Source organism: Gopherus evgoodei, chromosome 1 (genome assembly GCF_007399415.2).
Source record: "Gopherus evgoodei ecotype Sinaloan lineage chromosome 1, rGopEvg1_v1.p, whole genome shotgun sequence".
NCBI lineage: Eukaryota > Metazoa > Chordata > Testudines > Testudinidae > Gopherus > Gopherus evgoodei.
This window is the reverse complement of record NC_044322.1, coordinates 260603658-260620355: the sequence shown is the minus strand read 5'-3', so window position 1 is coordinate 260620355 and position 16698 is coordinate 260603658. Positions and strand designations below refer to the sequence as shown.

General features: G+C 47.9%; 1 protein-coding gene across 1 annotated transcript in view; it reads left to right on the top strand.

The window, feature by feature from the left end:
* The window catches only part of ATP6V0A4 (ATPase H+ transporting V0 subunit a4), a 51086-nt gene extending 42459 nt beyond the window's left edge, over positions 1 to 8627 (top strand). The window contains exons 20-21 of the mRNA XM_030553537.1: positions 2322 to 2493; positions 8183 to 8627. Coding sequence (XP_030409397.1) covers positions 2322 to 2493; positions 8183 to 8276 — 266 coding nt within the window. The 3' untranslated portion in view covers positions 8277 to 8627. The remainder of the gene's footprint in view (positions 1 to 2321; positions 2494 to 8182) is intronic.
* The last annotated feature ends 8071 nt before the right edge of the window (positions 8628 to 16698 follow it).

Below are 16698 nucleotides of genomic sequence, written 5' to 3'. Positions count from 1 at the left end.
TAATTGTGGTGCCTCATGTCCCCACTGTGGCCTTGGCTCTCTGGCTGAACTACTTTTCCCATGATGCACTGAGGTTTCCTTTCTGACTGAACCCTCATGGTCCATCATAGGAAGATGTAGCACATCCAGGGAACCCAGCCCATAAAGGAGAATGAGCGCATGAGGCACCAAAATTACAACTCCCCATGAGGCAGCTCAGGCAGACACAGATTAATGTCAAACTGATGTGAAAAGAAATACTTTGATTCCGTGCAGCAAATAAAAATGAAACATTTTGATGTGGGAATAGCTAAACATTTCATTTTGATCTGAAATTTTCCAATCAAAATTTTTTAGCACTCTCCATTTCATGAAAAAATTTGATAGGTCAACTTTTAATCCTGATTCAGGATGAAACAAGTGTTAAAATATCAGAATTCCCTGCAGGACAGAATTTCTGTTTTTTTTTTTGACCAACTCTTAAGTATTATTATATATTTATTATTTATATTTTTGTGGCACCCAGAAGTCCTAGTCATGGACTGGGGACCCTACTGTGCTAAATGCTGTCCAACACAGCACCAGACAGACAGTCCCTGCCCCCAAAGAGCTTACAATCTAGAAATGGGCAGCTACAGAAGGAAACCTCTGAGTGCAGAGATCCCTGGATTGAGAGGGGTGAGTTGCACTTCCCCTTATAACATCGTTGTTGGCACATAAGTGAGTCTAATAGGACCTAATTAGAAGCCAAGTCACACTAGCCTTTTATACTAGAGATAAAGTGATAAAAAGTATAAGAAGCTTGAGTAAAAGGGTGACATGCACTTCAATATACAGGTAGCCCTTTTATGAACATCTGAAAACCTGTTTTTCTTGGGAGGTTTAGCAGAGGTGTTCATCACAACTATTGGCATCTAAGATGATACCCCATTCATCTGAACTCTTGCATCAAAATATCGTTTAAGGATCTGTCTGTGCTGTCCAAGGAGACAGAAGAAGGATGATCCAATGGTTAGGATGCCAGCATGGACTGTAGGACAGCTCGAGTCAATTCCTTGCTTTGCCACAGACTTCCTGTGTGACCTTGGGCAAGTCACTTAGCCTCAGTTTCCCATCTGTAAAACGGGGATAATAGCACAGAGGTGTTGTGGGGAGAAATACAATGAAGATTATTAGGTGCTTAGATACTACAGTCAAGAGGGACATGTGAAAACTAGGACTGTTGATTAATGACAGTTAACTCACAATTAACTCAAAAAAATTAATTGTGATTAAAAAGATTAATCACACTGTTAAACACTGGAATAGCAATTGAAAGTTATTAAATATTTTGGGGCGTTTTTCTACATTTTCAAAAATATTGATTTCAATTACAACACAGAACACATACACTTTACATTATTTTTTATTACAAATATTTTCACTGTAAAAATGATAAACATAAAAATGTTGTGCAATCTCTTTATCGTGAAAATGCAACTTACAAATGTAGATTATTTTTTTTGGTTACATAACTGCACTCAAAAACAAAACAGTGTAAAACTTTAGAGCCTACAAGTCCACTTAGTCCTGCTTCTCGTTCAGCCAATCGCTCAGACAAACAAGTTTGTTTACATTTACGGGAGATACTGCTGCCTGCTTCTTATTTACAATGTCACGTGAAAGTAAGAACTGGCGTTAGCAAGGGACTTTTGTAGCCAGCTTTGCAAGGGACTTTTGTAACTAGCATCCCAAAATCATAAGATAGAATGGTCAGAGAAATAATGCTGAACCCCAAGAGAACCCACCTTTTACATAGGTGTCTATTGCCACAGGGATCACAGATCTTAACATTAGCTAGAGATCAGGTAGACACTCAGTACTAAGAAAGAGAACTGATTTTGACAGTAAGGGTGAAATGCAAAACCGTCAAGGACACTCCTGGCATTCCACTGACTGGGGGACCAGAACTACTACAATGGCACAAACTATTATAACTCTGGTAAAAACAAATGGGAGATCTCAGGAGGAAGCAGCCCGGATTTCTCTAAAGATCTCTGGCAGGTGCAGCCACACACACAACTCCGCAAAGGGACATAGAGACAGATCCTCAGCTAGTGTAAACTGGCAGTGCTCCACTGGAGTAAATGGGGCTCTACAGAGGACCAGGACATTACACCTCAGCTGCACTATATACCCACTTCCCATTACTTCTACATACAGCTTCCCTTTAGGAAAGGCATTGAGAATGATGGAGCACAGAACAAATGGATTGGTTCCATCCACCAAATAAGATGGGCGAATGGATTTTACCACTGTGATGGTTGAACTGTTCTTGCTCTTCTCCCCTGCTTGCTTTGCAGAGTTATCAGAGGTCCTCTGGACCATGGTGATGAACATCGGACTTAAGAACAGCGGCTGGGGAGGACTTATTGGGGTCTTCATCATCTTTGCCATCTTTGCAGTTCTGACTGTAGCTATTCTGCTTGTCATGGAGGGCCTCTCTGCCTTCCTGCACGCACTGCGCCTTCACTGGTACGTATTCTACCAGAGGATTCTTCAAACTATGGAAGCCTTTTCTAGTGCACTTTCTGGGAGATGAGGGCACACATTTTACTGCAGAGACTCCATGATGACGGGTGTGGGGAGGGGCCTGGGGTGAGGGCATGTAAATACCTAATTAGAGAGTGAGACTATATGCCTGGGTAGATGCTCATATTTGTTACAGGATGTTTTCTATTCACAGCCATATTATTGTACCTCAGGCTCGTGCCATAACACTGCTCACTGTTGCACTTACCCATTTGAAGACAGGCAGGCATGCAAGAATATGTAAACAGTCAGGTGAAGTGGCCTAACTGAGACCTCCAAACTCATGTCTGTTGGGGAGCAGCTCATGTTTCTTCTTCGAGTGCTTGCTCATGTCCGTTCAACTTAGATGTGTGTGCTCACCACGTGCACTGGTGCCAGAAGTTTTTCCCTCACCACTATGCATAGGGGACCAGCTCCAGCGCCCCCTGGAGCGGCGCGCACGTGCCACAGTATATGGGGTGACGCCGGTTCCCCCCACCCTCAGTTCCTTCTTGCCACCAGTGATGGTGCTGGAACTGTTACTACTTCAGCTAGTGCTGTTGCTGCCAGGGCCAGCTTCAGGCACCGCTCAGCAAGCAGGTGCTTGGGGCGGCCAAGGGGAAGGGGCGGCACATCGGATTCTTCAGTGGCAATTCAGCGGCTGGTCCCTCAGTCCCTCGGAGGGAAGGACCTGCTGCCAAATTGCCGCTGAAGAAGAAAGTGGCACGGTGGAGCTGCTGCGGATTGCTGCTGCTTTTTTTTTTTTTTTTGCTGCTTGAGGTGGCAAAAACCCTGGAGCCGGCCCTGGTTGCTGCTCATTCATACGAACTAGTTATCTCTTGTATTATAGTGTATATAGTTTTCTGTTAGTGTTTATAAATCGTTTAGCTAGAGTTAGAGATTTTATAGGTCCTGAACAGGACTTTGCCTTGGGACGTGACATGCCCCGATCCTCGGGCTTTAAGCCCTGTGATCGCTGCAAGAGACCCATGACTGTTAGTGATCCACACAGCAGTTGTCTCCGTTGCTTGGGCAAAGGACACATTAGTGAGAAGTGCAAAATTTGCAAGTCCTTCAAGCCAAGGAGTAAGAAGGAGTGTGATGTTTGTTTAGGAGCGCTCCTTATGGAGTCGGCCCTCACCCCAGCACTGGAGCAACTCTCCAATTCAGCACTGAGTATCATCACCTCAGTGCCCCACCAGGACCATCCACTAACTGGCACTGGTCCCCATCCGTGTCTTCAACTATGAAGTCCAAGAAGGTGGTGTGAGGCCGGTCTCCAACCTTCTGCAAGGAAAAGGATAAGACTGGGTGTGAGCAAGGTCCCGTGCTGGGCAACTCTTCACCCATGTCAGGATCTCAGGCCCAAGCTCCTGTGGAGCGATGTAGCCCAACCCATTCCCCACCAGCTACCCCGAATAGCGGCAGAGGTCTCTGTCAGCTCCGGGTGCCATCCGTGCCAGAAGCCCTGCAGGTGGTGCAGGAGATCATGTCCCTCCCAGTGCCACCCACACTGGCTCCTGCGGCTCCCCGGTCACAGGGTAAACCCACGTTCAGACCACCATGGTCCCCACCTCAGCAGGCACCGTTCCCCATCGTGGGGGACATCTCTCCAACATTCGCCCTCCTGTAGCCGCCATGCATCTGACCGCAAGAGGCAGACACCTCGCAGCCCCATTCGGTCACCAGGCGCAGACCTTTGGAGGCACGCACCCCCTTGCAGGAGTACCGATCCCGGCACCCGTGTCTCCAAGACTGCAGTACCACTACAGGGACCCATCGAAGGATAGTTGTCACCATTCCTCGGGCTGTGACTGATACCCTAGGAGGGCATCACCATGTGCAGGTGCTTCCTGGCATCAGGCCCAGTCCGACTCCTGGTCCCACTCCTTTCATTGGAGTGGTGCTCAACTCTACCTGCGCCAGGGTGTTCCTGGCACTGGAAAGTTTCAAGGCACTGACGGACCTCATTGCGGAAGTCTCCGCATTTCCCCTGACCGCAGCCAGGGTTTGCCTGTGCCTATTAGGTCACATGGCAGTGTGTGCATATGTGGTGTGCCATGCCAGGCTCCAGATGTGACTCCTGCAGCTATGGCTGGTGATAGTCTACTCCCAGTCCAGAGACCAACTAGAAAAGGTTCTTACCATTCCTGTGACGGTACTTACCTTGCTGTGATGATGGACCTACCCTGAGAAAGTCCTGAAAGGAGCCCCCTTCAAAAGCACTCCTCACACATTTGAGTTGGTTTCAGATGCCTCGGACCTCAGCTGGGGGGTGCACCTTGGCATCCTCCAGACCAAAGGTGTGTGGTCTCGAGAGGAAACGACACTACACGTAAATGTCAAAGAGCTCAGGGCAGTGAGTGGAGCGTGTGCAGTCTTCCTACCTCACCTGTTGGGCAAAGTGGTCAGAGTCTTGATGGACAACACAGACTCAATGTTCTACATCAACAATGGGGAGTCCAATCCTCTGCCAAGAGGCACTCTGTCTTTGGACTTCTGCCTCAACCATGGAATCCATCTAGAAGCGTATCACCTTCTGGATGCCAAGAACATGCTAGCAGATCACCTAAGCAGGGACTTCTCCTCTCACCATGAGTGGGTGCTCCACCTGGAGCCAGCCAGAGGTGGGGAACTCCCCAAGTGGATTTGTTCACCACCAGGCAGAACAAGAGGTGCCACAAGTTTTGCTCCAGATGGGGTCTGGGCAAGGGCTCCCTCTCCGATGTCTTCCTCCTGCCATGCGGGAAGCCTGATGTACACGTTCCCTCTGATTCTGCTCATCAGCAAACTTCTAGCGAAAATCAAGAGACAAGGCTCAGGTTATCATGATCGCCCCAGCGTGGCCTCACCCACACTGGTTTGGGATGCTTTTGAGCCTGGTGGCCATCCCTCTGTGGCCCCTGCCAAACTGACCGGACCTGCTGTCACAGGATTGCAGCCAACTCTTGCACTCCAACCTCGCTTCCCTCCACCTGATGGCGTGGATGTTGTGTGGCTGAACCCTGAGGAACAGGTTTGTTTGGAAGGGTTCACAAAGTCCTCAAGAGTAGAAAGCCCTCGACTAGACAGACTTACCTGGCAAAGTGGATGAGGTTTTCCCACTGTGCGGCCGAATGGGGGCATCTCCCCTTCTCATTCTTCGGTTCAGTCAATCTTAGCCTACCTGCTGCAGTTGAGGAACCAGGGCCTGGTGCACTCTTCTATCAGGGTGAATCTGGTGGCCATTTCTGCCTTTCATCCACCCACCTAGGGACAAATGGTGTTCTCCCATGACATTACAATCAGGTTCCTCAGAGGTCTCGAGAGACTTTTTCCTCAAGTTCGGTCCCCAGTCCCTCGGTGGGATCTCAGTTTGGTTCTGTCCATGCTCACGGGCCCACCCTTTGAGTGCACACGTTCACGGCCCACTACGCCATCATGCAGCAGGCTAGGAAAGACGCTGGGTTCGGCAGAGCGGTCTTGCAATCGTGAACTCCTACCTGCTTCCAAGGCTACTGCTGGGAGTCACCTAAGTTGAATGGACATGAGCAAGAACTCAGAGAAGAAAAGAGAGTTACCTTTTCCGTTAACTGGTGTTCTTCGAGATGTGCTGCTCATGTCCATTCCATGACCCACCCTCCTTCCTCACTGTCAGAGTCTCTGACAAGAAGGAACAAAGGGTGGGGGGAACCAGCGGCGCCCTATATACTGCAGCATGTGTGCCCCACTCCAGGGGGCGCCAGAGCCGGTCCTCTGTGGATAGTGGTGAGGGAAAAACTTCCAGCACTGGTGCATGCGGCGAGCACACTAAGTTGAATGAGCAACACATCTCGAAGAACACCAGTTACTGAAAAGGTAAGTGTCTTCTGTCAGCTGCTTCCTGATGGTGGAAGATATAGTGTTAACTCACTGTTCCGCCTGCACTTAGGGGTTCAGACACTTTTCTAAGATCTTATAAGAACCCAGACTAATGTGTAAAACAAATCCAATGCAAGAAAAAAAGAAACTCATCGGCCCTGGAGTTCTCTTGGCGGGCTTGTGTTGTGTACTTTCCATCACGTGACATTCCATCCCTGACCACACAATACAATCAGCAAAAACCAGCTTGTGAAGCTTGGAATCATCTGATATGGGGCTGGAGGGCCTGGTAAGTTTGCTAGCTCAGATTCCATTGTACTGAATGAAGGAGTGAACTTGGCTGCCCCTGGTGGTTATCAGAGCTCTCTCGGATATTAGGTTTAGTGTAGGAACAAGGGCCTAGTTTTCCCTGCTTCCAAGATACTGGTGATTGTCCCCTCACTGACAGTGTTTTCAGACTGATGTACGAAAGGGGGTGTAAAGGTCAGTGACTCTTCTGAATTCCTTTTGCAGCCACAGCCATTACTCTCTTTCAAATGCTTTACTTTCCTCCTTGTATCCCCAACCAGGGGCCGTCCTTGGGAATACGCAGAATACACAGTTGCATAGGGCACCATGAAATTTGGGGCACCAAATTGCCCCAAATTTCATGGTACCCTAGGCAACTGTGTGCTGCATATATGGCAGCACCAGCCCTGGCGACCAGCCCTATCCCTCAGCCGGCCCACCTGCAAGGGGCAGGGCCATCCCTAGGGGGGTGTGGGGCCCTAGACAACTCCATCAGCTCCCACCTCTTACCCTTCCCCCCTACTCTACCCCAGCCTGCCCCCATTCCGCCTCTTTCCTCAGTGACCCTGCACTCACCGATGGTGGCGGGAAGCAAAGCAACTTGGCCCCAGTCCGCTCCACTCTGCCAGCTCCCAGCCGTGGAGCTCTGCTTCCCGCCACTGGTGAGTTCGGAGAGGTTGGGGAAAGGACGCCTCCTGCACTCACTGGTAGTGGGAAGTGGAGTGATGTGGCCCCAACCATGTTGCTGGGGAAGGGAGGGGGTTGGGGAAAGGTCCCCCCACCTGCACTCACTGGTGACAGGAAGCGGAGTGCTGCGGCTGGGAGCTGGTGGAGTAGAGCTAGATGGGGCCGGGTTGCTCCGCTTCCTGCCACTCCAAGTGGTGGGGGATCCCTTCCCCAAGCCTCATCCCCCGAGTGACATGGCTGGTGCTGGGGTGAAGGAAGTGGAGCAGGCTGCTCCCAGCCCCCTGCTAATCCCCTGGGCCACTCTGGGCTTGTGGGGCCCCAAAAGTGCCCCCCAAGCTCCTGCCTCCCAGACACTGGGGGGGGAGGTCTGGGGCCCCACATAGCCCCTCCACTGGGGGTGGGGGGATGCATAGGGCACCCAAATGGCTAGGGACGGCCCTGTCACCAACCCAAGGAAGGTGGGAACCAAACACGTCAAGGGCGGTTCTTCTTCTTTTGAAATGTAGTTGTCAGTGGTGCTGCTGCTGATCCTGCCCCTTTCCATTATGTCAGAGGGGCCCTCAGGAAACCCTGCCTCAGCCACCAGTCCAGCCCATATGCACATCACAAAGCTGTAGAGATTCCTGAAACTTGTCCATGTTTCTGACACCCACCCTCCACTGTTAGTTAAGCTCCTGGTTTCCTTCTTCCTGGAGCTGCTATTTTTCTACCTCACTACTTGACTTTTAAATGTTCCTTTCTTCCCTCTCTCCCCACGCCCCGTTGTCTCGTGCAAGCTCACGTAACACATTGTGGTGCCTCTTTTAACTTCTCTTTGTGTTTATTTTTCCCCTATCAGGGTGGAGTTCCAGAACAAGTTCTACGTGGGGACAGGTTATAAGTTTTCTCCATTCTGCTTTAAGTCTATCATAGATGGAACTGCAGAAGGCTAAAGACAACCTATTGCAAAAACCCTTTACTCCCTGGGCCAAATTTTTCATTCCTTGAGACAGATTACACTCTGGGGTACAGAAACCTCTTCAAGTGAGTGTCATATTCTATGTAGTTAAATGGAATTGTTGCCCTGGCCTAGCACTAGGTACGAACCAGACGCTACTCTCATTAAAGGGTTAACCTTGTCATACTTTAGCAAAAATGTTAATCTAAAAGGTGACCATTTTTACTTCTAGAATGCTAAACTGTAAATCAGCAGAGCAACAGAACAGAGAGACAACACCCAGCGTGTTGGCCAGATCCTCAGCTGGTGTACACATGCATCTCTCTGTTGATGTCAATGCTGAGGATCTGGCCCTATTTGTAGGAGTCATCTGTCTGCTCTTTGAGTTAAAAACAGAGGATACGTGCTGTTTTGAAATAAATTGTTAATAATCAACTCACATGTGCTCTCCTCCATTTGCTGTCCTGCTTTGTGGTTTTTGTTTTTTAAGGAAACATTTAAGTATTGATTTAGATGAATTCCTTAGGTGATCTGATGACAAGTGCATGTGATGAATCCCTGTACAAGATTACATTTCTTAGTATAGCACACAAATACAATTCAAAGTAACTGAGAAAAATGCTTGCTTTTAAAGACTTTACTTCGACAAAGCACTTATTATCTTATTTGTTCTAGAGATTAACATTGCTGGATTATAGATTTTCTCAAACATTGTCACTTTAGAAAAGTGTTAAATTTGAATCTCACAAATACAAGGACACACCAGCTGCGGATCAGCAATGCGGGCCTTTGGGGTTTCTAGTTTATGGTGTGTCCCTCTCATGGCTGAGCTCTGTAAAGCTGATAATTATTTACTAGCAGGTCTTAGCACCAAATCCTGAAATCCTTGCTCATTCTTTACTCACTGCTGACCACAGGCACAACTTCCATGGGAGTCACTGAGTAAGGCCTTCACAGGATATACATCTGGGAATAAGTTCTCAAAAGCCTGAGGCTCCACAGGTATCTGGGTGCCTCTTGGGGTGAGATAACAAAGACCTCTTGTGATGCACAAACAGGCACAGTAATAGCTACTATTGCACAAGTTCAAACCTTGTTAAAACAGTAAAGAGAGGTCCTTTCTCTGAGATCATGGTCACTAATAATTGCTGGATCCAAGACTAGCAGCCTACAAAACAATCCTCACCTAGTACGTGGGGGTTAGCACTGCACAATCAGAGCTTGGCAAAAAATTGTTGCCTGTGTATCCAGGGCTACATACATCCCATTACTTTGGATGGTGTTTGTTTGAGATAGCGAGGTGATATGAGCTACACAATATCATGAGGTGGTTAACAAAAAAAAAAAAAAACTTTAGCACCTCATGACATTTTCCATGGTAACTGTTGTTATCTCCTGTCAACGCTGCAGCGCACGTTTTCTGAGATCCACACAGAGCAGAGGAAATGCCAAGCCTCAGGAAGTCTGGTTCAAATTAGCATCCCAAAGCTGAGACAGTTAAAACCTCTTTCGTCCCCAGAAGTGATCCCGCTAGCATGAAGTGAAAACACATTGATGGCAAATCTGGATGTGCTGCTGCTCATAGCATACCTTTCATGTGAGGAAACAGGCTGGAACATTGGCAATCTAGCACCCCCCAGCTTGGAAAAACCACTTTAAAAAACCAATGCTAGAAAATACCTTCAACAATTCCACTGGGAACCACAGGCTGCCAGCTGCCCTTGTTCCTTTCCATTGCTGAAAAAAGCCTTGTGGCTGACATATCATTGCTAACCTCCCCATCTTCTCTTTCCAGAGTACACTCAGAGTGTGGCACGATGCAGACCACGCACCGACACAATGCCCCTTTTTGTTACCACATTCCTTAACACCGGTTTGTTATACTGAAGCCTTGATTACATTAATGGATGAGCCTGTAGCCATTCAGACCACTGCCATCCAAGTGTTCATTCTCGAATCACTGACACAATCATGCACATCACTGGCTTGAATTTGTTCAGTCTTTAAGGCAGCTGCCCAGTTCAACAAAGGCATTGAGGTCTATTATTTTCATTCGCTTTATGTAAAATCTTCATTGTTTCGCACTTCCATTCTTGTTTATGTACAAGTGCTGTGCCAGATGCAGCTTCCCCATTCTGCCTGACACAGGCATTACCGGGGCAGGGATGAGAGGAATGTGTCTCTCACCAGGTTATTATAATTGCACTATTGTGATCTCCCTTATATTGCCCTCATCACCATCGTATTTAATACCTTCCAGTCATGTATCCTGTCAATGTCCCTCTCAGTGCAGCTGCAGGATTCATACTCTTTTACTCCTGCTCGCTCTGCCCCACTAGAATTTTGTGTGTGTGTTTGCACCTCTATTTCTTGGATGGCTGAAGTTCCCAGGAAGTGACATCCACGTGTCTCATTGGACATAGTCTGGCTCCACTTCATTCTGAATATTAATAGGCAGCACTGCTGCTTCATCTACTCCTTCCCACCGCCATGCACACATTCTATTAGCCAGTTTATTCCCAGTTTCCCTGGGCAGTTGAATAATAATAATAATAATGCACAATGTCTCTGAACTTCTTCACATATTTTTATATAAACATGCTGCTAAGTGGGTCATCAGTGGAGAGCTCTGGATCTAAATGCACAAGCCTCTACTGCTTGAGCTCAAGAATTAGCTGTATTAGTTTGGAGGCAGTTTAGACCCACAAATCTCTCTACATAGCCTAGCCACTAGAGGGAACAAAGTCAACCACGTTAGTGTAGGTTATACACTCTCACTGGTCAGGAAAGCTCATCCCATGCATTAGAGATCCACAAAAGTTCAGTTGTCCAATAGAACATTATTTGTCATGATTCTCCTGGATGTATCATTGGTAGGGATTGAACATTGGATCTCTGGGCCTAAAATTACAAGTCTGTACTGGTTGGGAATTTCACAGAACAGTGGCCAGTATTGTTCACATTAACACGGGGAAGTTGGCATTGTGAAATTTCTACAAAATGCTTTGATTTTATGTGAAGCATTTCAATTTTGCTGAAACCAGTCTACAAAGTGGGTATAGGATCATGGATCTGGCACACCAAATCTTACTACTAGTTCAGCATGGGCCAATGCAGGACATTTAAAAGGAGGATGTAAAATAATGTTATGGAATGTTATATGTTGGGCTGGAGCAAATTCCTTCCTGACGCCCAGAGGCCATGCGGCATGAGGTTAAAATGCTTTGGTAAGACTACTACTGTAGCACTGTGTTCAGTTCTGGTGTTCACATTTTAAACAGGGATGTTAATAAAATGAGTATTAACAGAAGAGGCACAGGAAAGACGCAAGGTCTGAAAAACATGCCTTATAATGAGAGACTTAAGGAGTTTAGTCTATTTATCTATTGCAGAGACAGTTAATAGGTGCTTGTCACAGTTCAGGGCAACTGCACCTATATTCTCCTTCTGTAGTCCCTTAAGGCACCCGCCCTAGTGTCCTTCACCTCTCTTGGGAGCAACCCACATTTCCCTCCTGACCAGGGGTTTTCAGGCTGCAGAGTTCCCTGCCTACACTGTGATATCCCCAGCAAGCCAGACCAGTGTCAGTGCTCGCTCACCAAAGTTTTGAACAGTGTAATTGTCAACAGTTACAAGTTAGCACACAACTCTTTCTAAGCAAGCACATTTATTCATAAGGTGAAACCATTATAGAAAAAAAAAACATATTAACAATCTACATGCATGCTAAAAAATCTCACCAGAGATCAGCCCCCCACTTCATGCTCGGGCTCTGGTGTCAGACCTTCAAAACCCACACTGGGTTTTCCCTGTGGTTACACATTCATAACTGTCTCAGAATCAGAACACCCGCCTCCACCCCCATGGATAGTTCAGACTTTCCTTCATGCAGCCTGGGCCTTTGATCTTGGCCTCGTGTAATGGATGATCAACAGACAGTGGCCCACTCCTAAAGGTGTAGCTTCAAAAGGTCGGGGGGTTGCACAACCAGAGGTGGGGAATTTGCATTCACCTTCTTCTAGATAGTCTCAAGGAAAATCCATTAACACTTTTGCTTCCAAAGTCTATTCTTGTCTGGCACATTATTCAATAATGTCCTTTGAGTCCTGGGTCTCATGGCCCCTCCTCCCACCCCCCCACCCCGAGGTTACCTACAATCCCAGCCCACAATAATACATACATCACTCATTTAATACATTGGACCCCTAAAATATTTTAACTTAATTCAATGACATCACCCAAGGATGTTTCAGGAAATTGCAGAGGTGAAAGTAAGTTGGTACAGGCCGGTACGGAGGACCGGTAAGAGAAGGAGACTGACGGAGGGAGGGAGAGAGAAGCCTGCTTGCTGCACAGACAGGCCCCAGCACGCCAAGAGCATGCTTGGGGTGGCATGCTGCGGGAGGGCGCTCTGATGGTCGCCAGGAGGGCAGCAGGCAGGTAGCCTTTGGCGGCATGCCTGCGGAGGGTCCGCTGGTCCTGTGGCTCCGGTGGACTTCCCGCAGGTGTGCCTGCGGAGGATCTGCTGGTCCCAAGGCTTTGGTGGAACTGCGGGACCAGCAGATCCTCCGCAGGCACGCCTGTGAGAGGTCCATCTCAGCCGCGGGACCAGTGGACTCTCTGCAGGCACATCTGCGGGTGGTCCACCGAAGCCGTGGAACCAGCGACCAGCAGAGCACCCCCCACAGCATGCCGCTGTGCTTGGGGTGGCAAAATGTCTAGAGCTGCCCCTGTCCCTGCATAAGAATAGTTTAAACTCAGCTATTCCCTGAAGATTCAGCCCCCAGGGCTAGGTTTCTGGCATCCTTGTTAATTTCACTCACAGTAGCTGGGGGGATGGGGTCGAGAGGAGGGTGTGTTTGACCATGAGAGGGGCAGTCCTTTTCTGCCCTCGAGGATACAGGAATCTCTCCAATACTAATATACACAACAAATACAAGCATTTGGCTGCACAACTTAAATCCAGAGCTAATAAAAGCAGGTGGAAGGGGAAAACTCACTGTCACATTGGTTTCTCGTCTCCTCTCTCCCTCTCCTCCAGCCAGGCTGCAGACATGGCTCTGCATTCCTCCCCCCCATACCTCCAGCAGGGGTTCTCCTCTAGGCTCTAGATTGCAGTAGGGACACTGGCTGAGATGCCTGCTGCTGCCTGCAAAAGAACAGTATAAACTCAGCTGTTCCCTGTGCAGTTCAGTGCCTAGAGTTAGGAGCTGTTTCTGGCATCTTTGTTAATTTCACTCCCAGTTGTTGTTGGGGGTGTGTGATGGTGGTAGGAGCGGTTCTTTTCTGCCCCAGGATGAGGGGATCTCCTAAATACAATCAAAATCAAGACCATTTCCAAGTTCAAATCTATCCCATTCCCTCCCCAGCAAAGGATCATGGTTGTGTTGTCCAAACTGCTTGCAGATCCTCTTTGAAATGTTACTCTTTAAAAAAAAAAACACAAAAAACATAGATAACATGGTGGAAAGATGTATCATGATGATTAGAGTTTATTTTGGGCAAAGCAATTTTGCCAAAGCAACTAAAGATTCACAGGGAACGCAAATAGCCCCCATAGACAAAAACACAAAGGGATTGGAGGGGAAAACTGAATATTCAGGGAAATTATTGTGCCTCTTTTGAAAGAAATAGTAGTTTTCATTCCAGTCCACTCTCTTTATATATTGATTTAAATACCTGGAATGTCCTTAGAACATCGGGTGCAATCTCAGATCTCTTTTTGTTTTGTCCTGCCTGCAGAGTGCAGAGGTTGAAATTGACAAAACTTTCTCTAAATATCTTATATATTTCATGAAGGCTATTCCAGTTGTCCTTCATTCACCCCTGGCTTCCCTTCTCCCTCCCCCCGGCTCCCTCCCTGGCTGGTGGGCTGTGGTTTTTGCCTTGGTTACGTACTCCTTGGCCGACCCAGCCCAGCAGCACCTGCTGGCTCTCTGCAGGCAGCTGCCCACAGAGGCTGGTTGCTGGGGTCGCTGCTGGTCGGTGGCAGGCTGCAGCTGCATTGTTTGTGACACATTCATACGCATACACACACATACAGTCAGAAGTGAAAGTAAGCCAGTCCAGTTCGGTATGGGGTACCGGCAAGAGCCAGTACACCGTGCTGGACCACATCGACTTCCACAGTGGGGAATGAAAGGGCTCTAGGCTGCCTGCAGCTGCTGGCAGCCCAGAACCCTTTAAATCCCAGCTGCAGCTGAGATTTAAAGGGCTCAGAGGTCCCCACCGCTACCTGCAGCCCAGAGCCCTTTGAATCCCTGCCACAGCTGGGATTTAAAGGGCTCAGAGCTCCCTGCAGCTGTGGGCAGCCCAGAGCCCTTTGAATCCTGACCACGGCTCTGGCGTCCCCCTGGGGCCAGGATTTAAGGGCTCCGGGCTTCTCTCATCGGCTGGAGCTCTGAGCCCTTTAAATCCCTGCCTCAGCCCTGCAAAGCTTGGGGTTCCCCTGGCAGCCAGAGCCCTGGGCCCTTTAATTTGCCCCTGAGCCCCGGGGGGCTCCCAGCCACCTCTGCAGCTGGGAGCCCCTGGTTGATTTAACTGCTCTGGGTCTCCCAGCCACAGCTGGTTCCCCAGGGCCTTTAAATCTTGCGAGGCCACGCCTCTTCTGGATGAGGCCATGCCCCCTCAGGACTCCCGCAGTACCAGTAAGTCCTGTAAGTTATTTTCACCCTGGAAAATTGCCACGTCAGTGACTTGATCACAGCCCACAAGTACTTACATTAAGAGATGATACTGGATAGTAGGTTAAAAATGTAACATGATCCAATGGCTGGGAACTGCAGTTTAAAAAAAATTTCAACTGGAAATGAGACACAAGTGGTGATGGCTACTATTTGGACAAGCACACTCAGGGATGAGGTGCAGTCTCCATCAGTTGGACTCTTTCAACCAAGCTCAGCCGTCTTTCTAAAATAGATGTTCTTATTCAACCATAAGTTGTTGTGCTAGACGCTACAGGAATCCCTGAGTGAAATTCTGTGGCCTGCATTAACCAGGAGGTCAGACTAAGGGTCCATAAAGGTCCTGACTGGCTTTAATATTGATGAAGCTATTCCCATAGTTCAGTGTCCTTCTAATGGCAAGGAACCCTACAGTCTGATTACGTCCTGTGTAAAGAAGTGTTACCATTTACTTCCTCAGCCATAGTTGCCTTTCCACCATCTTCTGGACCTGTGCCTCTGACATTATCATGTGTTAGTTGCTCTCCCATTCAGCCACTGACATAACTGTAAGAAGCGGAAATCCTAATCTGCAGCACTCTTACCAAACGCATCCCCATTTGCCTGGCATAGTTTGCCCTCACTTACTTTGCTTGTTCCTTATTTTGGTAATTTCCTCTTATTTTATTTTGTGGCTAAGGCACTGGATGGGGACTCGGGCGATGTGGGTTTGAGCCTTGACTCTACCTCTCACTGTATGACCCTGGGCAAGTCACTTAATTGCTCTATGCATCAGTTTTCAACCTGTAAAATGGGAATAACAATACTTCTTTCTCCTACCCTTAGTTTGTCTTGTCTATTTTTTATTGTAAGCTCTTTAAGAGCTCTGTCCTAGCACACTGGGGCCCTGAGCTTGGCTGGCGTCTCTAGGCACTATTTTAATAATAATAAATAACTTTTGAAAGGGCTACCATTCTGTGCTAATCTTTAACAGGGTGTCAGGGGTTCTCTATTTCATTCCTTGTTTACTTACTCTTGTTGGAGAAAGTTGGAAGAAGATGGTACCTAAAGAAAACTGCCCTCCTTTACTTAACTCATAAGTCCTTATTGTGAAACATAGTGCTGGTATTAAACTGGAAATATATGGGAATAGACTTCAGGCCATCATGCCAGCATCAGAAGAGCCCATTTGGAATCTCACACTCCCAATCATTATGTTAAGGGCCTCTCTCTTTTAACAAAGGATGTCTTCCCATCAGTTTCTGTTTGTCAGTGTTTGAGGTGAGTCTGTAAATCTCGGACTTCTCCCATTCGTTCCCTTCCTTCATTGGAGAGAACAGGAAGCGCTGCATTTACCCACAACATGCTCATGCCACTTGCAGCTTTGCATTGTGATGATGACTATAATCACATCTCATGCTTCAGGGCTTTAGTTGGTCACCTGCAGGGTCAGGAAGAATTTTTCCCCGGATGAACAATTGCACAGAAGTAGGCTGGGGCTGGGGGTGGGGGCCTGGGAAGGGAGTTAGGTTGGGTTGGGATTTTTTATTTATTTATTTTTTTTTTTGCCTTCCTCTGACGCACCAGGGATTGGCCAGAGGAGGAGACAGGACAACAGACAGGATGGATCAGTGCTCTGAGGTGGTATATGGAGGCCTTTTTCTCTACACCTGGCTGGTGCTCCTTGTTCACATGTTCAGGGTCAAACTGATTGCCATTTTCAGGATCAGCAAGGAATTTTCTCCCAGGGCAACT